Raw genomic sequence first — 25456 nt, 5'->3', positions numbered from 1 at the left:
CAATAATTGAGAAAGTATGAGGCCCCCCTGGCTATTTGGGTTAAGTATGTGTACTTTTTGTCATTTAGCTCTCACAAACTTTGCAGTCATAAAGGTCAAAATTAAATTTAACACCGTTTAGTGTTTTATTGTGTTGTAGTGTCAACTGCAGGATCGATGGGCTCATTGCTAAGGTATGGGCTCTACAGTTGCAGAAGGGTAATTATTTAAAAAAACTAGCGCCACCTCTGAACAGCATTTTCTTCTTTTATGAGTTTTTATATGAGTAAAACCTTTAATGCTTTTAAAACTCCTCTTGCTTCCCTGAATTAAAATAAAGCATTTAAGCTATGTTCCAAAGACTTTTGCGTTTTGGCTGAATCGTAACAGTTTCCAGCTGTGGACAAAGTCATAGTTCTAATTGTATGTCCACACCTGGACCCCTCTCTGTCTGTAGCAGTGTGACTGTGGGTTGCATCGCGAGTGCCTCTTGCTGTCACAACCCAGAAAGGAAGTGTTGGGTGCACCCAACAGTTCAACAGTTAAAGACTATCTGAATAAGACTTTTTAGTAGAGGAGTAATAAAAAAAAAAAGGTGCAATAAGCCCTAGAAAAATGATTGTCCCAAAGTTTTAAGCATTTGTTTTATTTGTAGGTGTTTGTTATCCTCACTAATCATGTTGTGTCTCTCACAGATGGCCAGCTCCGGCACATACAAACAGGTGAACCCTTTGTGTTTAATGCCAGAGAGGATTTGCACCGCTGGAACCAGAAGCGTTATGAAGCTCTTGGAGAGGTAATATGGGTTTTCTACTGGCATTACAACATTTTCATGCCTACATAATATTTATTTATTTTCTTTTTAGCTTGCTTGTCTTTACCTTGGAAAAACTCTGGAAGAGAATCCAAGGCAGAGATCTTTTGAGTTTTTGAAAAGCTTTTCACAAGTGGAAGATATTTGAATATATGTAGCTTCTAGTTGGGGTTGGTGAAATGGAATAATGTATACCACATTGATTTTTGACAATTTTGAATACCAAGCTCACACAGAAAGAAATATAGCAGAACATCTTGGCAAACTAATTCTTATCACCAGATTTTTAGAGCTTTTTTCTTTTTTTTTTTTTTTTTTTAAGTTTGCCAACAATGCATAACATCATGAAGACTTGAGGTAACCTTGGACTTAGATTGTGCTGACCAACATATGGTAAAAACAGTGTTTTAATTTAAAGAGGAATCAATGCACATTACCGTATTTTTCAGACTATAAGCCGCTACTTTTTCCCCCACATTTTGAACCATGCGAATTTAGAAGTTAACATATTAGATATCTTAAACAGAAACTTACAAAAATAGTCCAAGGTGCTAAATCCAGAACCATAAACTGAACAGAACTGAGCAGAGAAGGACAAGATTGAGATGAACCATTTTTGATGGACAAACCAAAATGGAATGTAAGCTGAACAGAACTGATCAGTTGAAACAGAAACAGATACGATTAATTTGTAGAGCTGAAGCAGCTGACTAAGAACTGTAGGCTCTATGTAAGGTGCTCTTGCTGTACCACTGACCCACCCGGTGCCCCCAAAATAACAGTTGTAAACAGGAAAAAGTTCAATCTTCTCACTTTTATTTAACATTAGTTGAGAGAAAACAGAAGAAATCCGTTATGGGGAAAAATGCATTTAATTATATTATGATATAGTAAACCCAAATATGCTGTATCCTAAAATTCCCCTCTAATTCAATTCCACTATATTCATTATGTATTTAGATAATGAGACAAATATTCCTTTGTAATCATCTTTTTTTCTGGTTGCTTTCCCTACTATGTTGTTGTTAATTGTTATGTGCATTCTTTGAAGTTCAAAGGAAAGTGATGGACCCTTTTGTGGGATTACCTGGATGTTTTTATTATTTCTAATGCAGGTATACAGTAGCTCCTCAGAGAACCAGTCCTCTCTGAAGGTTTTTGTTGCCTTCTTTTTTCTTTTGCATGCTTAGGCAGTATCTGTCACCATCTGAAAAAGGATGAAAAACAAATATTTGACTGCAGCAAAACTGTGGAGCTCAAGGAACACACAAACATTTAAACTAAATGAACTTCTGCACCTGACATTCAGAAGAAATGAATAATCATCAAACCAAACTTATACAAACAGTATTTATCTTTTGATTAAAGGACTGATGGAAGTATCTGCATTAGAAATACAATAAAAGAATCCCTGCAGATGTGACTTTGTGTAATGAGAGCAAATATTGTATGAGTTGTGCTGTAGGAGATTAACTAGCTGAGAACAAAAAAGCACTTTCTGAATAAGCAATATTATCTTTCCGTTGTTGTTAGGCCTCCAAAAAAATGAAAAAAAAAAAAAAAAAAAAAAAAAAGTGCATCTGCAAATGTCTGCACAAGACCAGAATGTAGAAATGCATTGTTTTTTGCTTTAAAAGATTTGTAAGGCCCAATATAAATAAACACAAAATCTGAATTGTATACCTGTGGTTGTAAAGTGGATTAGGCTGCTTAGTCAGGCTCTTCATGTCTGAGGTTAAAGCTGTGAGGCACACGAGCATACCTGCATTCTTATTTCAGCACCTGTGTAGCTGATGCATGCAGATTTATTTAGGCTTGGATCTCTTTTTGTCTGCCGAGTCTTTATTTCAGGTAGATTGAGAAAGTACATGAAGAGTTTGTGTAAATACAGACAAGTCTGTTGTCAGCTAATGCTACTGCTTAGTACATCCTAGTCTCCCCCATCAGTCTGCAAGCTGATGGAGGATATAAACAGGCACGAAGCTACGCGTGCATGTTGCCTCTTTTTTGAATAGAGCAGCATCATCATTTTCCTTAATGTTCATTCAGGTTCCTTTCTTCCCCGCTGGAGAAGGATACCTTTGTCCATCTCTCCCTCTCTCCTGTCTTCCCCCCCTTTAGTTCCTCTTGATCCTCTCAGCTTCTCATTTTCCATGTAGGGCTCAAAGTGTGTATGCGTTTTGTGTGTCTGTTTATGTGCATCAGGGGGCTGTGGGGCGGGGTAGCCAGGGTGTTGCCCATATTGTCAGACACATCACAGCACCAGATGTCCAATTCGCACTTCAACCTTGTCTGAATAGGAGACTGATGGAAGGAGGGCAATGGATGGTATTGGTGTGACGGTTTGAACAGCGGAAATAGCAGAGATGAGCTTGATTCTGTATGGAAAAATATTGTTCAAACTTTGCTATATGTTTGGCATGAAAAATAGACATTTGCAGCTAATTTATATAGTCTTTACCTACCAGGGTTTCATCTGATTTTTTTTTTAAGCGAACATTAAGCCCCAGTGGGCCAAGAGAAGCAACTTTGTCATCCATCAGTTGTTTGAGAATATTGGTTGCTCATCAAACTCACAATTACAAAGGTTCCAGCTGAAACCTTTGTGCTTAGTAAAAATGCAATTAATTGCATTAAAAAGTAAAATCTATATAATTAATTAATTGAAATGAATACATTAAAGTACTGGCCCTTGTAATTCCAAATTGTAAAAAAAACACAAAACAAAGCAAAAAAAAACAAAAACAATCCATCACTTGTTTGCTTTAAAGACAGTATGTGAATAAGCTGGTATGACTGTGGTTGCTTGACAGTTTACAGGTTTATTCTCTTTTTATATCTACCGATACATAAATTTGATCTATGGCAGGGTGAAACCATGAGAAGGATAATCTGTAGTTAAGATGTCTGCAATATAAATGATTTTATTTTTGCTGATTAAATCAGTAAATTAGTAGGAACATGGAAAACTAGCAATTTTTATGTAAAAAAATGCTCTACTACTTTGTTAGATTCAGCAATATATTTTTCTTTTGTTTTGAGCTTGCAAACAAAATTAAACACGGGGATAAAATACCTACGCACTAGTGAAACTACCACACGAGCATTTTCCGGTCTTGGCACCAACTGTTGTCGTAATTGCTCCTCTTCAGCTGTAAAACACTGGAGGCTATCTGTGCAGTGTCGCTCAGTTCAGCAGGGTCACCTTAGCCTGTGTAGGTGTCAGTTGGAGTCTAATTCCTGTGATTTGCTGATAAATTTCTCTGATAGAAGACAAGCATAGGGCCTGGCCCAGATGGAGCTCTATTAAGCTGTTAATAAATGAGGATTCTTCTCTGCTCTGTCTGCATCTGTCGAATGGAAGGCAGTCACAAATTTGTAAACATACACGCACACACACACCCAGTTGGAATATTATAATGAGGTAAAGTTAGCCAGATGGCTGAATTAGAAAGCTCTCTCTCTCCTCCTCTCACACTCTGCAGTGTCTCTGTTATCCATTTTCTCCGCTGGCTTTTTTCCTGGTATTGGTAACCACATAACAGTGGTCCTCAAAGTTTTTTACTTCTGTAAATCCCACCTCTAGAAATGCTACATATTAGAGATTTCTGGTTGATTTCTGATCTTCAGTTTTTATAAAACTTTTATCTGGTGACAGTTTTAGGAGATTTTGATTCCTCTTAGCAGTATTCAAAAGTATTTATTTCTAGCCATCCTGTCCCAACATACTGAATACTCTGCAGAACTTGTGTTTGGCAGTTTAATAGAACATGTATCAAAATATATTAGGTCCCCTCTAAAAACGGTTATAGCTGCTTATTTTATAACAAACACCAAATATACCTAAATATGTATTAATATGCACAGTGGTAACTGCTTTAGCTCCATTGCAGAAGCTAAAATCTACCGTCTCCCTTATCTTTGCTCTTAGGGGTGTACAAAATGTACTTAATTCTTAAAATATGGCTATGTAAGCAGTTGCATTTACAAAAAAAAAAAAAAAGGTATTGTCTATTTATCAGCTATTATATCCATGGGAGTTTTATCTTTACATAAAGATAAGGAGGCCATTTTGGTTAGAAGCTGATTGGATCCCTCCCTTCTACAAATTTTAACTTTCTGCCTAGAGTCGGTGGCTTCATTAACGTCCCCATGCCCAGAAAACCATCACTACTTTTGCTGAGAAGAGGCAGGCGGAGGCAACCAGATTTGGATGAAAATAGTTGAACGGAGTTAAAGAGTTGAATTTTAAGTGATGAAAGAAAAAAAAAGAATTAGACAACGAAATGTCAAGGAGGGAGGTTTTTAGAAGAAAGACAAGGGGACTGGTGGTTACAACACTGGCGTCTATCGCTACATCAAACACTCACTGAGACTTTACTTTAAACCGTCTCTCTGCCAGCTTCGTAACTAACAACTGAGGAGGTCATTATGCTGCTGGTAGGATGAGCAGAGCAGGTAGGGCAGGGCAGAAGTGAGACAGAGGCACATGTGCCTAGGTGTAAACAGTCTGTCAGTCAGTCTGTATGTGAGAAGTTTCTCTTCCCCTGGAGAGTCCTCTATCCTCTGACAGAAGAATGACAGAGACCTCATGGGAATTACGGCAGCTTCTTTTTCTCTCTCTTTGTTTCCCACGCCGACTGACAGATCACAAATTCACAACAATAGGCCCTATTTTAATACATTTTCTGTTGGTACACAAGGCTGACTTAAAATAAACAACCTTTCTATTGCCTCACGCGCGCTCTCATTTTTGGAGCCTCTCTCCTTCTGAGCGTGCTTTGCTGTTGTTGCTGCGCTTGTTGTGCTGCATTGTTCGGGGGGATTTTCTTCTTTTTTCCCCTTCTTTCCTCTATTCTCTGGAGAAGCAGGGAATGCTTTCCTGGGTGCAGTCAGTGATACGGCACAGAGCAGCTCTTTCAGTTTCATTATATAAACAGCTTTGATGCCTCTTCTTGTTCTCTCTGGTGTCTATGGGTAAGTGGCTTTTGGAGAGAGCTCTGGACTGTAGAGACAAGAGGTGTGTGTGTGCCTGTACTTGACTTTTACTGTGTGCGTATGTGTGTGAGTGTGAATACTGTATTCTTTGGTGGGTTTTGTACATTTTTGGTCCTACGCCAAGATGACTGTTTAAACTGTCTCCTTGTTAATTTTCTGATGGGGTCACATCACTTCAGAGTTGCTTAATCTTTTGAATTACATTTAGAAATGATTTCAAACGTTACAGAGTTGTTTTCAGAATAAAAAAATGTCAATAACTATGAATATCACTGGATTGTTGAAATGTATTTTAGTAATTAGGTTCAAAAAAATAAAATTATAATCTGTTATGTGTATGGTTGGTATTAAAGCAGTAACTCCAATCATAGTGCACACGTTGTAATCCTTAAAATCTTGAATTGGCTTTACTCCACAGTTCTCTCAAGTCTGTGGTTGTCTGCTTTGTGGTTTCTCCTTCCACTCAACTTTTCATTAAAATGCATATAGGATTCTGTAAACATCCAGCTTCTGCAGCAGTGATCGTTTCTGGCTTCTATGTGACAACTGCAAAGTTGGAAGTGTTCTTCATAAAGACTGAAGATATGGTCATTACATTTCTGTTTTAATTGTTTTTTGGGGGGTTTTCAGTATATTTTGAGACACCAAATTTAATATTTTCATTAGACATGAGCTATAACAATAAAAATACACATGAATGATAGTTTGAAATACACCTGTGGGAATCTGTACAGTATTTAAGGTTCACTTTTTAAATTAAATCACTGAAATAACATCTCCATTACTTTTGGAAATGCACATCTATTATCTCTATCTGATCAAATCATTATTAATGTTTTAGCCCTTCTTCAAAGCAAGACTTTTGTATTATTGGGTTCCTTTTTATTTATTTTCCTCGGTTCTTTTCATGCCAAATGTTTCCTCTTCCATTATGACTGTTGCTTGGCCTCTTCTTTCCTTATTTGGTTCTTTTCCTCCCTTTTGTGTGCGCCTGGGAAGTATCATCTCCTTATTGCCTCAGGTGCGGTCAGCCAAACCAGGCATGACTGCTGTAATCAGTGGGAGAACACACAGGGATGCAGGAAACACACACAGACTGATTCTTGGAGACACAGTGTGTGGGAGGTCTCTGAAAAGCATATCTAGTTGCAGCCACAGTGTTCTTCATGAAGACCTTGACCTCATGGAAGTGATGAAGAGACTGTTTATGGGGATGACTCCAGATTTGCAAGGAGCTGATGTCACAGCCCAGCCGTTCCAAGGCGTCTCATCAAGGCAGCGCGCTGTACCTTTGTTTCTCCATCTCCACTCCCTCTTCCACTGCTTTGTCCTCTGTGGTGCTCACATCAGTGGGAGCTGGCATGAGACTCTGTCTCCAGAGGATTACTTTGCCATCTCTCCTTTCTTGTCTTCCTCGTTTCCTCCCACTGAGCCTCAATCTAAGTCCCTTCCTTCCGCTCTGATCCCCCTTTTCTTGGTTCATCGCCACAATCTTTCCCCTACACAAACAAGCTGCAGACACAGTGGACACAGCTGCAGAAGTTAGATCAGAGCGTCCCATCTACAGACCGTTTCACCGTGAAGAAGAACAATTGTTCTTTGTTTGACTTCTGATGAACTTGTTTCTTTAGAGAGTAGGATTTAAGAGGTTTTTGATAGTTTGGTAACTGCCCTTTATGATGAATGCTGCAATTTGCTCTACAGGTGAAACTGTGTCTGTTTATTGTTGAAAGTATTTGCCTTATCTTAAAAATGAAACAGTAATAAATAGTATAAGTACTGATTTGAACTCATTTAAATCTATTTCTTTCAATCCCCTTCTTCCTTCTCTTTTTGTCCCCTGATAATATTTGCCACATCCACTCCCCATGCTTGTCCTAGTGACAATGGCATTGCAGCTCCCTGCAGGCATTTCATTAAAGCACTAATAACACATTGGTAATTAGGTGACAAAGAGGCCATTTTTATTGTACTGATCAGCTGCTAAGACATAGTCCTAGGAGGTAACCGATGAAGTAGCTACAGTGTGTGTGCGTGTGTGTGTGCTGGTTTCCATGATCTGTGTATCCTGTTGTCAGTAAACTAGAAATAAATGCTAGTTAGATCTTGTAAGACTGAAGAAAAACATTTAGATAACTTGATCTAAAAGGTTATACACAAATCTGGATATAAAACTTCTATATATTTATTATCAGAGCACAATTTTATCTTTGTAAATGTTTGCACAACCTTGCTTTTGTCAATCCCTTGTTCCCTTTCCTTATTTTCCACCAGCCTCCTTATCCTATATCAATAGTTCGTGGGCCACCTGAGGCACAGAACAAATAAAATATTGCAAAAGAAATTTCCTGTGAAGCCTATTGATGTCATAAAGTATGAGCAAAGTGAGGCCAGAAATCATTTTAGTTCTCATCAGAGCAGCTGACATTTTAGCATATTAGCTGCTTGAGGTTTGGTATGTTTAAGCGTTGCTGCTTTAGCTCCTCCAGTCCATCCCCTCAGCCCACACAGACACAGGGTCAAATGCTAGCATTGATCATATCATCTAGCTTGTCTGTTGGGCTTTGTCTCTGTGTCATAAGACTAGCATTTGTCTATTACCTGATGTTGCTCTTTCGTCTTTGAGATTAAGCCATTATTATATTGGTCTTATCAGAGCATTGAGTGTATGAGTGAAGCTCTTCTCTTTATCACTTTGCAGCTCTATTTGGTCTTGCCATTTCAACAATTATCCACAGTTTAGATAGAGTAGTGCTTAAATGAATCTTCTCAAGGTTGACATTTTAAAGGATGTTTTTCCTCTGCATACATCAAAACTTAGGAAAATCATAAAAGTCCTGCCACTTCTGGATTGGGTTAATCTAAAGATTTCCTTGTTGGCACAAATTGATAAAATATATATTTTATTACATATTGATATCCTAATTTCATAGCTAGTTTTTTATTTTATTTATTAACCAGTGTTTGCACACAATGTTAACATATTCTACTTATTTGATGAAATAGTGTATAACATATTTTAAGGGTATTTGATGGGATTGATCAGCACAGAGAAGTGCAGAATTCTGATGTAGAAGAAAACTAATTCAATGCTTCCAAATATTTTATGAAAAAATCTGGCAACCGAGCATCTTTATTTAGCCCCTCTTACTCAATACTTCATTGGACTACAATTTGCTGCAATAACTCTAGTTCAGTCAGACTGTATGGAGAGCATTTCTTCAAATCTTGCCACAGATTCTTAATTGCAGTTTGTCTTGGTTATTTTAGCACAGGGATATACTTTAATCTAAACCATTCCACTGTAGTTCTGTCTGCTTGGAAGAGCTGTGTACTGCAGGAAGGTGAACCTTTGCATAAGTATTTGGTACTTCTAACAGTTTCACTTCAAAAGCACCAAATTTGTGTATTGCTAAAAGTTGTCTTATGACAAGGAACTCTCATTTGAGCATTGGAATCCTGTAGTGCCTTCAGAGATACCCAAGAGCTCATTGGCTGCTTCTTTGATTAATGTTCTCCTGACCTGACCTCGAAGCTTAGGGAAACGGTCATTTCCTCATAGGTTTGCAGTTATGTCAAACCCGTTCCATTTTCAAATAAAGAATCAAGTAGTTCCCTCACGTTATAAATGAAACTTGCCTAAAACATCTCCAGACGTGTCTGGATCACTGCTTGGTCTTGACACCTGAAGGCATTCTGAAAACTGCATATTAATGTCTCCTCACTTTAAAATTATGCGACGGCCCAACTTAACAAAAACTGAAAACATTAAAAGGAAATGAACGCCTCTGTAAGACAATGTGTGCACAATCTATTGTTATTATTAAGTCAAAGTGAAGTTCTCCTCTTTCCACACTTAACTGACATCTGAGCCTCATCTCTTGTGCTTTGAGGCGTAATGGTCTTTGGTAGATCCTTGTTTGTGTTCGAAGTCAGTCATTTCGGCATGACTGGAGCGCCGACACGCTTTGTGACTGTGGCGCCACCGCTGGCCTTTGGTTTCCTGATTTAGTAAGGCTGATACTTCAAAAGCGCATGGAAGTAAGACTTCACAGCACAGCATGACACCAGGCTGCTCAGCTCTCCCCGTGGCGCATCCACCCAATGCAGCGTTGTTACGACACAGACGGGACACACGGCTTGTCTTACCGCTGGGGGAAGCATCATCAATTGCCGCGCTGCATCTTATAGCTCCTGGTTGTGTTTGCTGTCATCTGTTCTCAGTCTTTAGTTCTCTGTTTGTGTCTTTCACACCTGATCAAGAATTAAAATCTGCTCCACAAAGTGCTCCTGTCTGTTCTCAGCTGAGCAGGATGCAAGTGGGGGAAAAAAAATGAAAAGAAGGAAGGGGAAAAGGGAAAAGAACGTTGCTAATGTCACTGAACCATGAAAGGCTTGGCCTGGGGTAGGAGTGACTTTGTATACAAGGTTCTTTAGTGCTGTGGCTGCAGGGATAAACACAACTTACATCAGCCCTTTGCATGTACAGGAGATTTCCTCTCCTGGCACTTTCAACCTCAACAGTCTGACTGTACTGTACACACAAACACACACGCATGCACACACACACTCGCACATGTACAGTATAAAACCAGACTCTTTCAAGCCGTTCGCGTGCGCACAGACACTAGAGGGCAAGTAGGGGTTTTGAGCAGCTTTTCTTTATATTTTTGGTGGCAAGTATGACTGTGGATGCTGGTTCCTTGTTCACATGTGTACACAGTTTCTCTTTCACAGGTTTATTTGTATCAGCAGCCAGAAAGAATATTAACTCCATCAGATAGAGTTATCAGTATATCTGACTCAGAGCCTTTTCTGTTTTTCTTTTCCAGATCATCACTAAGTATGTTTACGAGCTGTTGGAGAAAAAGTGCAACTTGACTAAAGCATTTCTTCCTGTAAGTATATAAGTATGGTCAGAAAGTGCTTTGCAAAACTATTCATACGCCCTGGACATTTCCATATTTTCCTGTGTTGCAGTGTTTTACTGGGGTCTTGCTTGAAAAGACCGACACGAGGTAGTGCTTAATTGAACTCAAATGTAGCCTTAGAGGTAGTTTATAACAATGATTTGGAGATTTTTTTTTATAAATAAGAATCTTTAAAAAAATATATTCATATTCAGATTTCAGTAGCCAATACTTTGACGAAACTAACTTTATTCAAATTAAACGTGCAAATCTTTAGAGTCGGTAAACCCTTTACATCAAGAGATGGACATTTATCTCATTCTTCTTTGCAAAATAGCTCAGTCAGATTGAACATCAAGTTTTATCATATATTCTTAATTTGCTCATGGTCTACAGTTTGTTTGGGCCATCTTAACACATAAGGCCATTGTCAGACTGGAATATTAAGTCTTCAGCACACTTGTTTTTCCAGTATCGCTCTGCATTTAGCTCCATCCATCTTCAAATCAGTTCTGACCACCTTCCCTGTTTCTACTGAAGAAAAGAAGCCCCAACTCATGATAACCAGAGTTGCCACCACCATGTTTCACCATGGTGTGTTAAATGGTGAAGTGCAATGTTTTGCATTCAGGGCAGAAACTAACCAGAACACCTTTTTCCACGAAGTTTGTTTTTGTTAGTGAAGATGCAGCTTGTGACAAATCGCAGAGGGGAGTTCTTATGAGTTAATTTGAACTCATGCTGATTCTATTTATTTACTAATGTTTTCTAGAAAGAAGAGCTCTTCATGGAACAGCTGTGTAAAATAAGCACATGTGGAATCGGTTTAGTAATTAGGTGACTTTTGAAAACAATTGAATGGATTTTCTTTTCTAGGTGTATTACAGTAAATGAAGCCTTTCTGTTTGGCTGCCACATAAAATCCAAATATATACACTGAAGTGTGTGGGTTCCACAGTACAAAATGTGAAAAAGGCCACGTGGTGTGAATATTGTAAGGTGCTGTGAATGATCAGGCTTCAGAGTGATAATGGGTGTCCTATTTAGAAATAAAAAATATGAGAAAGGTGGATTTTGAGAAGGCGGCTTTCCTAATTCTCCATCAGTTTTTCTTTTTATGTCTTCTTCATATTCTCTGTCTTTCCCAACTGCACACATCCTTTGTGCAAAAGTGTCTCCTCCACAAATTAGAACTGGATTGTGATGTGTCATTTCAAATAGGCACAGGATGCTGATGCTTAATCTGTTTTGCATTCAGTTGGGCTGAAGGCGACTTTCCACTCTGCCTTTTCCACAGTTGTGGTGATATTCTTTGCCCAGCTCATCCAGGCTCAGTGCACATTCTTGATCCCTCTTTATTTGTTGTCAGAGGCTTGTTGTCTCTTTTCTTCTGCCCCCCTTTTTACCTCTCTATCCCTGCAGTTTTTCTGTTTACAAAAAATGGTGATCATTTTTCAGAAGCAGTTTTATAGCAATGTTAGGAAGCGCTGGTGTTTAGAAGCATGCCAGAGTTAGCCAGAGCACTAACAGTGTCTATAAATCACCTAGCCGGAGTCAGCGCCTTTCATTAGCCCCCATACACTTTTACTGGTTTATCTGCTTGGCCTATTTATCTCATTATTCCACTGGAAAATTGCTCTCCTATGCTTCTCTTCTGCCCACCCGCCTGCACGTATACTGAGAGTGTGCGTGTGTGTATTTTAGCGTGTTAGTGGTGGGTCCGTCCACCTGCGTAGCATTGAACTTATGACCGGAGATTTTAAGAAGATTAACCGCAGCCAAGTATAAGGAGAGGGAATGAAGGAGCACAGGAGAATAAAGGGTAAGATTTTCTCCCCCACTTGGCCCTCTTTGTCTGTTTGGATTAAGTTCTTGCAGCTGCCACCCATAGCTTTTATGGACAGTGTCTCCTTAGAGATTCTTCCAAGCATACTTGAGAGGGATGCAAAGAAGCCAGGGACGTGGATGAAGCACAGACTTTGTGCTTTCTGACATTTCCATCCTTAGCTGTACACCAGACCCACCATGAGTGTTTGTTGGGGGAAAAAAAAAAAAAATCAGTTAAAGTCCAAGAACAATTAAGACCATGTTTCAAAAAGTGTAAAAATATGGGTCATCATGCGTCATATTTATATCACATGGATATAAATATAGATTAATAATTAGACATTTCTTTTTTCACTTTACTAATGTAAAGTGAACATTAAAAAAAAAAGGCTTCAGTTACATTTTTAAAGAAATTGTTAGATGTTAAACAGTCGTGCCACTGGTGATTTTGTTAAGAACAGTTATTCCTTTACATGGGATTTTCTTCCTCTTAGTAAATGTTCTCAATAAAGTTGGATTGTTGCTGAAACATCTGTCAGATTCTGGTGTTGCAATACCTTTTTTTGTAACATTTGTCAGATAAATTTCTAAACCAGAATACTCCAAGTTCATGCCTTCAAACTAATTTTGTGATTAAAACCAGTGATTGTGTGACTTTTTTTTTATTTTGCTTCATCTTCAGGTGGATGCTACAGACGATGAACCCAGAAGTTTTATCTACCTTAGCACAGATGCCTTGACTAACCCGAACAAGCTGCTCGTGCTTATCCAGGGCAGTGGTGTGGTGCGGGCTGGTCAGTGGGCCCGCAGGCTTATCATTAACCAGGACCTGGACTCAGGAACACAGATCCCTTTCATCATGAAGGCCATGGAGGTAGGGTCTCAGTATTGTCCAAAATTAAACAAATTTTGCGTTAAATCATGGTAGTTTTTTTTCCTATTATGATACATTTTAAGCTAAAATTAAATGTGCGCTTATCCAACCTAACTTGTGGATCGCATGTTCGGGTGAGTAATTTGTCGCTGTGAGGTTTGTCACCTCACACTGTGTGTGTACCGTCAGCTTAATTCATTTTAACTGCATTGTACAATTTATACAAGTGCCGGATGGAAAGAAAAGATTACCCTGGGGTTATAAAAAAAAATACATGATGATGAACAATTGTAGCGTTCTGCAGCATCACATAACCCTGGCGCCACAAACAAGAAACGCAGCCAGACATTCATTCACAGGTGCAAAGCTCAACTTGGTAACTCTTGAAAGACACTTTAAGTAAACCATCATCAGCTCAGAATATAAGCTCATATTGTCGCATATTGTAGTAAAATTAAGCATATTTGTCAGTGTAATCATTATCATGCAAGGAAACTTTTATCTAGCTTTATAATACATGATTTCTGTGGGATCCTATGTATTCTTGGGGGTTGAGGTGAAACAGCAGAGATAATATGAAGCAAATATTTTTTTTCTGTGCTGATCACATGATTATTAAGAAATGTACACATTTCTGTGTCAGCAAGCAGGTGGCTTCACCTGTCTCATTATTTTCCTCCCCATCTTTGTGCTCATTTGTCAGTGTGACCACGAGTATCTATGTAATTTAATCGGCCTGCTGTTCAAATTGACTTTGGGGGATGCCGCTCTCCCCTTCTCTCACCCATTCCTTTGCTTCATCCACCTGAATATGATAAAGACCTTACCCGCTGTATAAAGCTCTCTCCTGCTGCGTACAACTGTGGAAAAGGTTGGGGTTACACGCGTGTCCGTATGTTCTGATATGGATTTTCCAGGTATCCTGAAACATGCCTTGCACAGTCTGCTTGCTCTCATTGTTCGGAAAGAAAAAGCTTGCGCTGCACTGAGGCAAAGTGACAGCTTAGATATAGAGAACATGGTGTGTGTAGTGAGAGTGTTGCCCATTCATCACTGTAAACAAGAAATCATGTTCTCGCACCCTGACAAATCATCATCCAGGCAGAAGGCAAACACAAGCCTTGTAGTGTGTTTGTGAGCTGGAAAGACGGCCGCGCACATTTCCACTCAGTTCATGCTGTCTGCAACTGTTAAAGACATGTTTGTGGTTTATTATGTCATAGTGGGGAAATTTGTCTTGATATCTTTTCAAGCACATGCACGGAAGATGACTCTGCTGAACCATTAGAGAGAATAACTATAATAATATGTAATGGATTTTCCCCCCAAAACTTTTGCTCATTCAATCATGATTTTTATATACAGTTGAAACTTGATATTTACACAAACTTTATGAATGAAGCTTAACCTTTTTTTCCCCTCACTGTTTGACATTAAATAATACAGCATTTTTCAATTCGGGTCCGTTAGGATTACCAAAATTATTTCTTTTTGCTAAATATCAGAGCTATGAGTATCAGAAATGTACATATAGTTCCTTAGTATTTTGGCACAATTGCTTAACACTTTTGGCATGTATAAATTAGCTTCTAAGATGTTGCTGCTTGAACTGACTTGAACACTGACTTATGCTGCAGACATAAGCTGCTTTTCTCTTGATATTCAACAATCCTGCTACAATAAGGTCTGTATTTAAACAGAATTGTTTTCACCACAGTGACCTACAGACATATAAACCATGGCACTTTTTTTTCACTTTTTAAAATTTTATTTTAAAAATATTGATACGGGGTGAAATGTTGATATTTTTGCTACACTTTTGTGTGGTTTAGATTTATTTAAATTTTACAAAAAGTTATTTTTATTACTCGTCTGACCCTAGAGTGCAGCTTATTTTACTCATGACCAGCTGACTGGAAATATAAAGCCTAAATTAAAGGGTCACATGGAGCTCAATCAGGCACTGCTGGAGTTTTTACCTTTTCAAAACACACCAGCACCCAGAGACCTAACCGTTAATTTGGCTCAGAGATGTTGGGAGTATGTATGTGCGGTTGTGCAAGGAGGTGCACCTGCACTACACTGAAAGTTTTTGGCAGGTTTTTTGAAAGTCTGAGTCAGCCTTCTTTGGTTTTGCAATGGTACTGCATCTGCCAATCTGATGATTTTTGGAGAAAACTTAAAAAAAAAACAGCACTGATTGCATCTTTTAATCATAGACTTACACAGCAACAGTGCGACACAGATGCATCGACACACATGCATAAAGAAACGAGAATAACCATTATGGTTTTATATTAGGAAAATATATTCTGTCCTCCTTTGCTTGTTGTAGTACAATGACCACATATTGATGTGATTGAAGAAATATGTGTGTTTAAAGTCTAAAGTGTTTACACATGAACATGTGCCGATCCAGAAAACTTGCACATATAGACACACATCACATCAGGTGAAGGATGTGCTTCTGACACTTGGCAGAGTGTGTATAGTAATACTAAGTTAGGGGAAGAAATTTTTGCTGTCTTTGCAGGCCTCTTGCATGTTGTCTTTCGTGCATGTGTGTGTGCACATGGAAGAGGTGTAACTCCCAAAGCCTAGAGGTAAAATGACAGGTGAGAGGAAGGAGAGGAGGCTGCTCCAGCAACAACCAAAGTACGGTTGGAAAGAGAAAGGAATCTGAGATGGGAAGCGGGGGTGTATTGGGTGCAGGAGATGGGATTATGATTGGCTGGACGAGGACAGAGGAGGAAAGAAGGAGAAGAGTACAGAAAGGATTGATTCGGGAAGAGAGAAATGAGAGAAGGATGAGGGAGTGACTGCAAATGGGGTGGGACTGGCAGAGGAGAGACGGGAGTATTGAGGGAGAGTAGGCAGAAGGCAGCCATCTGACAGCTCCACTACTGGGAGAGGGCCTCTTAATGACAGCTTATTCCTTCATGATTTCAATTCCTGACAGTCGACAGGTCTGCTTGTTGCATCATGGCAGCTGTATCATTACCTTCTGGCCCTGTCAATGCTCTGCATCCTGAGACTGAGATGGTGGATGAGGAGGGTGCATGCAGTGGGGCTGCAGAGGGGGTGATGGTGGGTTGGTTGCGGAGACAGTAAGGTTACAGTTAAAATAATTGAGCAAGGAGGGAATATTGAATATTAAAAGGTAGGTTCATTAGTTGCAGTCAATTGCTGATGTAGCCAATAAGACCCTGAACTGAAGTTAGTTTATGTCCACACTGAAGGACATTTTAAGTTGACTGTAATGTGGTCTTTCCTCATTTCTCTTATGTACATTCAGTGCAGCCTAGATTTTAAAATGAAGACAACTTAGCATTCACTTTTTTGACTTCAACATTTTTAAAAGTTGTTTTACTTTTCTTCTTTACTTGTCTTGCCACAAATGCTAGAGGAACAAAATTTGTTTTAAGTTTTGAAAAAATACCATACACTTTTATACTTTGGAAGCACCAAGTTTCATCTGGTTGTCTGTCCAAAAGATCAGGAATCTTCAGCAAAGATGAAAAAAAAAAAAATCTTTATTTAACTGCAATAACAGTAATATTATGAAAATAGTTTGAGTCTTTTTTGCTTAATCACATTTTGTTTATGTGTTAAACCAACACAAATTAGTGCATTACAAAGAGGTGGAAGGAAGAAATACATAGTTTTCGACCACGTTACAGACGCCGCTAAATAACATCCACTGCAACCAACAGCCCTTACAAGTCATTCATAAATATACTTAATATGTTTGTGATTGAGATGTGTTAGAGAACATTAGTAAGCAAACTGGATTCTGAAGATCAGGGAGGGAAGTTGCATAGACGTTTAGAGCGAGGTTATGAAATATTATCTGTCTTTAAGCATTTTATAGAGCACTGTTCAATTTGAAATCTATAAAACAAAAAGATTATGGTAAACTCCAAACTTAGCAAGACAATCGGAGGGTAGGATGCTGTTTATCACAGTAGCAGCTGTAACTCTGGAAGAGCTTCTTAGATCCATATGTCAGGTGGGAGATTCTGTCAAAAGGTCGATAAGTTGAAAACTTATCGACTTTTTATTTTTTATTAAAAAAATGGCCTTTTTTTTAAATAAAACTAACAGTAACTTTGAACTCGCCCTCTTCCTGTTAAAACATAATAGTGTTGGTTGCCATCCTGAAAATTCATGTTCATAGATACTCTCTACCCTCCCCAAAAAAGGGCTTGGGGACTGACACACCACACTTTCACCATCAGTAGAACATTTTAAACCATATATCATTTTCTTTGACTCTTCACATTTATGCAAACCTTTGTGTCACATAAACTGTCCTTCATACATGTCAACATCTCTAGTAGTAATCTGGCAATAAAAAGAAAAGTCCTAGGTTTAGAAATGGGTTTGCAAAGCCTTGTCTGCTCCGTCAGTATAAATAACTTAATTTTAGGGTCACTATTAGAAAAACTGATCTGTGGCTGCTGTCACCCTGTCGTCTTCACTTCTCACGCCAGTTCCCTCTTCCACTCTCTTGATAGTTAGTCAGGCACGATGCTGGAGTCTCATTGGGAAGAAGGGGGGGGGGTGTTTTCAGGAGTGTGTCAAAAGCCTTGGGGTTTCTATCTGCCCGGAATTTCAATGGGAGGCTGAAAGGGGGCAGTGAGGCAGACAAACTCAAACACAGAAATCCCACTAATTTCTGTCAGCCCCCTCCTTCTTTTTCCCTTTTTTTCCCTCTTTGGCCAGATGATGTCTTCTTCAACATCAGCTGCACACTCTGTGTTGTGTCATGGCATTTATATTATGAGGTAATCTGTTTCATCTCTTAAGTCAATTCTTTTGCTCTGTTTCTCATTAGCTCATCCCCTTCCCACTGACGTTCTCTTTAACCCGTATGTAAACGTGTTTTCCTCCTGTGTAACCAAGGAACAATGTTGAATGTTCTGGTCATGCTCAGGGCATCAAGGTGGCTGCACAGGTCAGACAGGTGTCATTCTGCCAGCTAGTGAGCTTTAGCCAGAGGACAATTTTAATGTTGTTGAGTGAGTATGTATCTGTTAAAGCCTGTAAGATGCTCCACCTTGCCATGGCCTTGTAACAGTAGCCCTGCAAGCAACACACACTGCGGCACATACACACACCTCCAGGTGGGAAGGTCTCAGCTCAGATCAATGCACTTGACACGTTCAAAGGCGGCTGTGGGGTCTGGACTTGCTCTCGGGTTAAACCTCTTTTAAATAGTCTCCCCCGGGAAGGCAGCTGTCAATAACCCACCATAATTACTGGGGCCAAGCCGCCAAGGGCTCGGCTGCATGGGCCAAATTAAAAATTGATCAGAGGGAGAGAAAACATTATTTTTGTGGTGGTATTCCCTGTCCTAACAGCACTGCTGCTGCCGTATGCGAAATTTCATCAACTGACGTCCGAGCTTGATATCTAGAGACCCATTTATCTATCTGCCCTCTCACTTTCTTCCCCACGAACAATGGAGAGATCTACAGGTTGAAAAAGATAAATTTGCATATTAAGTGCCTTTTGCGTTATGTATGCGAATGTACATCTAAGTTAGAGTGCGATTTTGCATACTGCATGAGAATGCAGCTGATTGCTATGTGCTCCAGGTAATCGTACATCATCCCCTATCTGTGTTGTGTGTGCACACCTTGTAGCAGTGTATTGATTGTAGTTTTATTGACTTTCTCTTGGCAAGAGGCCTGTATTTGTTTGTTAGAGAATGATATGAAGACGATATGTTCATCCTCAGGCCAGGAAAACACAGAGGTTGTTGTTTCAAAAGACATTGATAAATGAGGACAGTTTGCAGTAGATAAATATTGTGTTATCTTGTTTAGTAATTATTGTGTCTGTAACTTTGGTCTTTGTTGTGCTTTTAACAGTTATATAGTTATATAGCAAATACTAGAACTTGTTATTCTGACCCAAAGTTAGCTTAATAAATAGCTAGAATTGAATTTTATCATTTTGGCCAGGAATCCAGTAGTTTAATATCTTTCAACTCTGTCAGTAGTATGTGATGTAAAGTAATTTCTTCCTGCTACCTGCTGAAAATTTGAACTGCAGAAATATCTTAGCATGTTGTAGAAAATAACAGGTAAGAATAGCTTCGTTCTTTCCGTTTTGTCCTTCTCTGACTTGATATTGAACACCTGACTGATGGTGAAAATGACTTATCTTGTGTCTTTTATCCTTAACAATTTTCACATAACAGAGTTGGTGTTACTTTGACTAGATGGCTCATAAGTCCTATATACAACATAGTACAAAATATACATTGAGATGAATGGGAAACAGTTGCAGTACAAGTACATTTAAATATGCACTTTTGCTTTTTGTTGTTGAGGTTGTGAGAGGGGAATTAATTACATTAAAAAATGGGAGAAGAATATCTCTAGCTGTACAGACTTGTAGCTCAAACATCATTATCCTCCTGAGACCCAGCAATGCATTTTTGTCCTCTGTGGAGTACATAGGTTTTTTGTTCATAACTCTGAAACTATACATGCCACTGTGTTAAATCCTGTTGGTCCTTAGAGAGGACATCCTGGGCTTTCCAATGATATGACATGTGTGGGGGTGGGGCTTTTCTGGAATTTTCTTTCTGATTCTTCACAATGGCTGCCATCCCTGTGAGCACATTTTATCGAAAGAAGAAAGGTAAGTATATTATTTTCTAATTATGAGCTTTGTGAGTTTAATATTCAGATTGCTTCTAGTAAATGAACATCTAAGGAATAGTTAGGTGGATTTTCAGAGCAGTTTAATTATTTGTTGGGATAAAACATAACCTGTTTATGTGTGTCCTCCATAGAGGACATCAGGATTTGCTTTTTATTTTTTTAACCTGTTTTAATAGAAATCAGCTCACTGACTGAGGCAGAGAAAATCCTAAACAGGATTATTGATGGAGACTCAGACATAGATTTGTCAGATGAGGAGGACCAAGAGGGACAGATTGACGGTGATTTTGAGGTCGGGAGTTCAGAGGATGAGGCATCAAGTGAGGAAGAGGAGAGTGAAGTTGAGGATGCACGGGCCCGTCGCCCACTTTGGACCAAAACTAACACGTAGGCTTCTGAGACAAGAGTAGATAAGCTTAGACAGATAAGAGTATTTTTTTGGATGAACTATCACTTTTAGAGGACATAATTATTTAATGTATTTGTCTGTCTCTTAAGATTCCTGCCTGTGCTGGAAGACTCCGGAGAGGTTGTCTGTACTGCCCCAAACCGTGTAGACTGGCCACCATCAAAATACTTTGAGCAGTACATTGACAACAAAGTTTTTGAGGACATGTCCTTTTGCACAAACCAGAGACAGATTCAGGTGTCAGGCTCAAGTCTGAATACAACACCTGAGGAGATTAAGACCTGGTTTGGAGTCTCAGTGTACATGGCATGCCTTGGTTACCCAAAAATCAAAATGTATTGGGCCAAAAAAACAAGAGTGCCAATAGTTGCTGAGTCGATGACAAGGGATCGCTTTTTCAAGATCAGATGTTCTTTGAAAATCACTAATGATCTTGATGTAACTGAAGAAGAGAGGAAGCTCAATATGCTTTGGAGAGTCAGTCCACTTTTGAAGAAGGTGCAACAAGGTTGCCTAAACCTACCCAGGCCAGGAAATGTTTCCATTGATGAACAAATGATTCCCTTTACTGGTCGATGTCCAGTCCGTCAATTCGTTCCTGGCAAGCCAAATCCAACCGGATTGAAGGTGTTTGTTCTCGCTACTCCAACTGGAATTGTATTGGATTTTGAAGTCTACCAAGGAAAAAACACCTTTGTCGGCAGAGACACAGGACTTGGAATAGGAGCAAATGCAGTTCTTCGGTTGACTGAGTCCATTCCCAGGGGAACTCACCTGTACTTTGACAGGTATAAACGTCAATTGTGGTGCTGTTGATGATGATTCTCTGTAAACAAATGACACTTATTTTTTATTTTTTGTGTTTGTGTCTGTCTGTCTAGGTATTTCACCTCAATAAAACTACTGGATAAATTGCTAGAAATGGGTCTGCCTGCAAGTGGAACATTGATGAAAAATAGACTCCCAAAGGATTGTAACATTACATCTGATAAAGAGTTGTTGAAACAAGGAAGAGGCTCCTCTGTAATGGTGACAAGGAAACATCCTGAGCTGGCTGTGACAAAATGGGTTGACAATAAACCTGTACTCATGGCATCAACAGTGCATGGAATAGAGCCCCAGGATACCCGGACCAGATGGTCACTGAAAGACAAAAGGCATGTTCAAGTGTCCAGACCTGCAGTGGTGGCAGAGTACAACACCAACATGGGTGGGGTTGATATGTGTGATAGAATGCTTAGTTTTTATAGAATGGCTAACCGCACAAGGAAGTGGACTGTACGCACAATCCTACACTTCTTCGATCTGGCTATCACCAACTCCTGGTTACAGTATAAGGAAGACAGCCAAGCTTTGGCACGACCTATGAAGAAAACTCTCCAATACCATGACTTCAAACTGCTCTTAGGTGAGGAACTGATTGCCCAGGGGCAGTCAGGCCAACCTAATCCAATTGAATCTGATGCGTCGAATGATGAGGAGTACGTTCCATCACAGAAGAGAAGGAGGCCCCAGCCAGATAAGGAAGTGAGAAAGTATGGAGCTGTCCATTTGCCACAGATGATGGACAATCCTAATAGTTCCAGGTGCAGAGCAGAAGGGTGCACTGGAAAAACCTACATAAAGTGCATCAAATGCAACATGTACCTCTGCATCTCAAAGAAGAAGAACTGCTTTATGGACTACCACAAACCAAAACAGAACTAACACACCTGATTAAACTACACTAATCAGCTTGCTTTTGATAAGCTGAATGAGGTCCCTGGAAATCTGAACCACTGGCTTGAATGGTGTAGCCATTTGAAATTTACAGCACTAAAGATTGTCAGAGTTCAGAGGTAAATGTATGCCTCGAAATGTGTTCATATTTGCCACAAGAGAGTCCCGATGTCCTCTCCAAAGGACATACTCTAAAAAATAAATAAAAACATGTTTTGAAATTTTTTCAATTGTAGTGATGTTTTTTCACACCAAAGAGTCATGTAGTGTAAAAAAAATTGAAATTCAAAAACTTTTTTTTCTCTGGGTCTCAGGAGGTTATTGACTTGATTTTTTTTTCCTCTTGAAATTAACAAATTACACCATCAAAAAGGCTGTCTTTGTGTGTATGTGCATGATTGAGTGTGTGTTTGCAATTGTCTGTATACGTGAGGGGTGGGTAGTAGGTCATTTGCAGCTGCAGGCTGTTTATGTGTGTCCCAATGGGAAGGTCTTGTTTAGTCTCTATGCCAGAAGGCCCCAGGCAGTGGGTGGTGGATACCTCTTCACTCTCTCACTGGGAACACTCTTCTGCGGCCAATATACTCATGCAAAAACACATACACACCCACGCATACCCACAGAAACATCCTGATATCTTCAGTAAAGTCGTCATCCTGTGCAGCAGCATATTCACTTTCTGACAGCTGTAACATAACGGCTTTTCTCTGTGTTTCAATACAGGGGTCTTCAACCCTAGTCCTCAAGCTCTACTATCCTGCAGGCTTTAGATGCATCCCTGCTCCAACACAGATGAATCAAATGATTGAATTACATCTTCAGGATTCCATCATGTTTGGCAAAGGCCAAATAACGAGCCGTTCATTTGATTCAGGTGTGTTGAAGCAGGGTTGCGTCTAACCCCGGCAGGACTGTAGATCTAGAGGACCAGGGTCAGAGACTCCTGCTTTAATACATATGTGTATGTGTTTTAAGTGTTTGTATCAACTAATAATACATACAGACGCATAGGCTACACCGGCACACTTAAAGGCTCCTTCATCTTGTTCTAAATTTGACAAGTCTCCCTTTTTACAGCATGTTTGCAGAGGTTAAAAGTGCTTTGCTGTGGACAATCCAGAGGGAAATCGAGTTTTGTGAGGAGTAAGTGTTGAGGATATCAGTGACCTACTGTGAATTTTGTCTAAACACAGTGAACGAGACACACATGCCTGCACACTACAATGAAATGCTGAGAATCTCTCGGGGTTAAAGTTGAAAACTGCTGTAATCTCTCCAGTACTGGTCTCAAACTTCTGTACTTTGTGTGAAAATGCTTTGATCGATGAGAACAAACTTGTGTTTAAATAGGGGTTATGTAGGTTCGGGGGGTATATTAGGGTTAGAGGCAGACAACAGCAAATATTTCCAATGCCAAACATTTGGTTGAAAATAAAGTAGATGCTGCAGGCTTCTCACCGGTTTTCTGAGGGGCAATAAATATTTATGCCTTCTCATGCAGGATGTTGTGCTGCTTTACCCGCATTTTCCCCACTGGACAGTTACCCATAGAGATGACTGGTGTTTCACTTCTGTCTATGTATATTTATTACAGGCTGTATGTGGAGTTGTAAGAGGAATTAAAAGGTAGAAATGAAATGTGCAACATTTCATTCCATTAAAAAGTGCTAAACATCACCTGGCGACGTATGAACAATTACCCAACTATGCTTTTTTTTCCTCCATTTGTGATAAGTACAAGTCCGTCTCCTAAAAATTCTGTGAATTTAATCTAGTTTTATGTACAAGTAGGGCCTGCTCTATATCAATGACAAAATGAGAACTGATGTGCAGACATCCACTGCTGAAAGGAAATTTATTAAAGAAAACTTACAAATCGCAGGGATAGTAAGAACGGAGCAAGGGACTAGATATGAATCAATGCATGAAAATGGATATTCGGCACTGAACAGTAAAAATACAGAGGTCAGATAAATGGCAGATCAGCTGAAACACATGGGGATGATGATGCAGTGCAAGGGAATGGCATGACCAACGATCTATAAGTATTTGAAATTGTGAAATAACAATGTAATGTTATTTTGAGAAATAATCAAGCTTCTGTTTTACCATACCTAAATTATGAAGCTCTTCTCTCTTACCTAAATATAATGAATGAAATATAGAGTTGATCAGGCATCATGGATTTGTTGTGAAATAAAGTGCATGGAATCATTAAGCCCCGGTATCTAAATCTAACTTGCCCATGTGTAATATATGTTCATTGTTTCTTTGTAGAAGAACAATAGTGTTTGATGTAGAAAAACAGACATGCAAATTAAGGTGTGAGTATTCATCTTGTAACGTTTTTAGAAATGCAGAGTGCTCTGAAATGAGAAACAAGCCACATGAAGTATTTACTGTCACCTTATGCATACATATTATGCAAGGAAACAGTATGTATGACAGGCCATATTTTTTTAGAGGTAACAAGTCAAATTTCAATGGCAATACAACATTGGGAAATGTAATCAGGTTTTGTATGTGTGTTAATGTCACTTTTGAGACATTGCAACTCCGCCTTAGTTTTTCCTCATATTTTCTGTATGATATTATGCTGCAAAAATGCTGACATCAGATTGCAAATTTTCTTCAAGACACAGCAACCATTAAACACATCTTTAGATTTGTCATAATGTGTCGATTACTTGCCTTTGTACCTTGTCATCAGTTTCATCATGCTCAACACCACTCCTTATACCTGATCTGGCTCTCCTCACCTCTGTCTAGTGCTGTAGGTCTGACGATATGTGTTATTAGCCCCACTCTCTGCTGACAGTCTATATCTTAGGCCCCTCAGGAGCACACTGTACTATGCTTGGCTGACTTGTTTGCACTAATGTCAGGTTTTTGCAGTTTAGCAGCCCGTTACCATATGCTACTGCGCTGCTGTCACCCCCGATGCCAGTCAAATAAGTGTCAGTCTAAGCTCATAAGTGTGCACATTACAGAATGGAAACATTAAAAATGACAGATCATATACACAAGCAGTAAGTCATCCATACATTTACCATACTGTTGACAAGACAACTGCAGACAAATGAGACAAGACCTAAAGGAGACGCATTCAGATGCCTAGGGAGCACAATATGGGCTTTCACCTAGAAGACCCTGTCATGTTGCTCTTCATTAAGCAGACTGAAAGGTGCAGCAGCACCATCTACTGTGATACGTCAAGTGACATTATTGTAAAAAAAAATAAAATAAAAT

The 25456-nt window shown here is 39.3% G+C and overlaps 1 protein-coding gene and 1 long non-coding RNA gene across 2 annotated transcripts in view; one reads left to right on the top strand and one right to left on the bottom strand.

Moving 5' to 3' along the window:
- Positions 1–25456, top strand: part of arb2a (ARB2 cotranscriptional regulator A) — a 159393-nt gene that overhangs the window by 4769 nt on the left and 129168 nt on the right. The window contains exons 4-6 of the mRNA XM_015001986.2: positions 675–775; positions 10624–10689; positions 13211–13402. Coding sequence (XP_014857472.2) covers positions 675–775; positions 10624–10689; positions 13211–13402 — 359 coding nt within the window. The remainder of the gene's footprint in view (positions 1–674; positions 776–10623; positions 10690–13210; positions 13403–25456) is intronic.
- LOC148157706 (uncharacterized) lies at positions 19912–21376 on the bottom strand. The gene is made up of 3 exons (XR_015764282.1): positions 21263–21376; positions 21012–21162; positions 19912–20026 (listed from the first exon to the last, which is right to left on the bottom strand). It is a non-coding gene; the product is annotated as an uncharacterized LOC148157706 (long non-coding RNA).

Source organism: Poecilia mexicana, unplaced genomic scaffold (genome assembly GCF_051168715.1).
Source record: "Poecilia mexicana isolate PSO_F unplaced genomic scaffold, ASM5116871v1 scaffold_9, whole genome shotgun sequence".
In the NCBI taxonomy this organism is placed as follows: Eukaryota; Metazoa; Chordata; class Actinopteri; order Cyprinodontiformes; family Poeciliidae; genus Poecilia; species Poecilia mexicana.
Note: the sequence above shows the minus strand (reverse complement) of the source record. Positions and strands in the feature narration are given on the sequence as shown.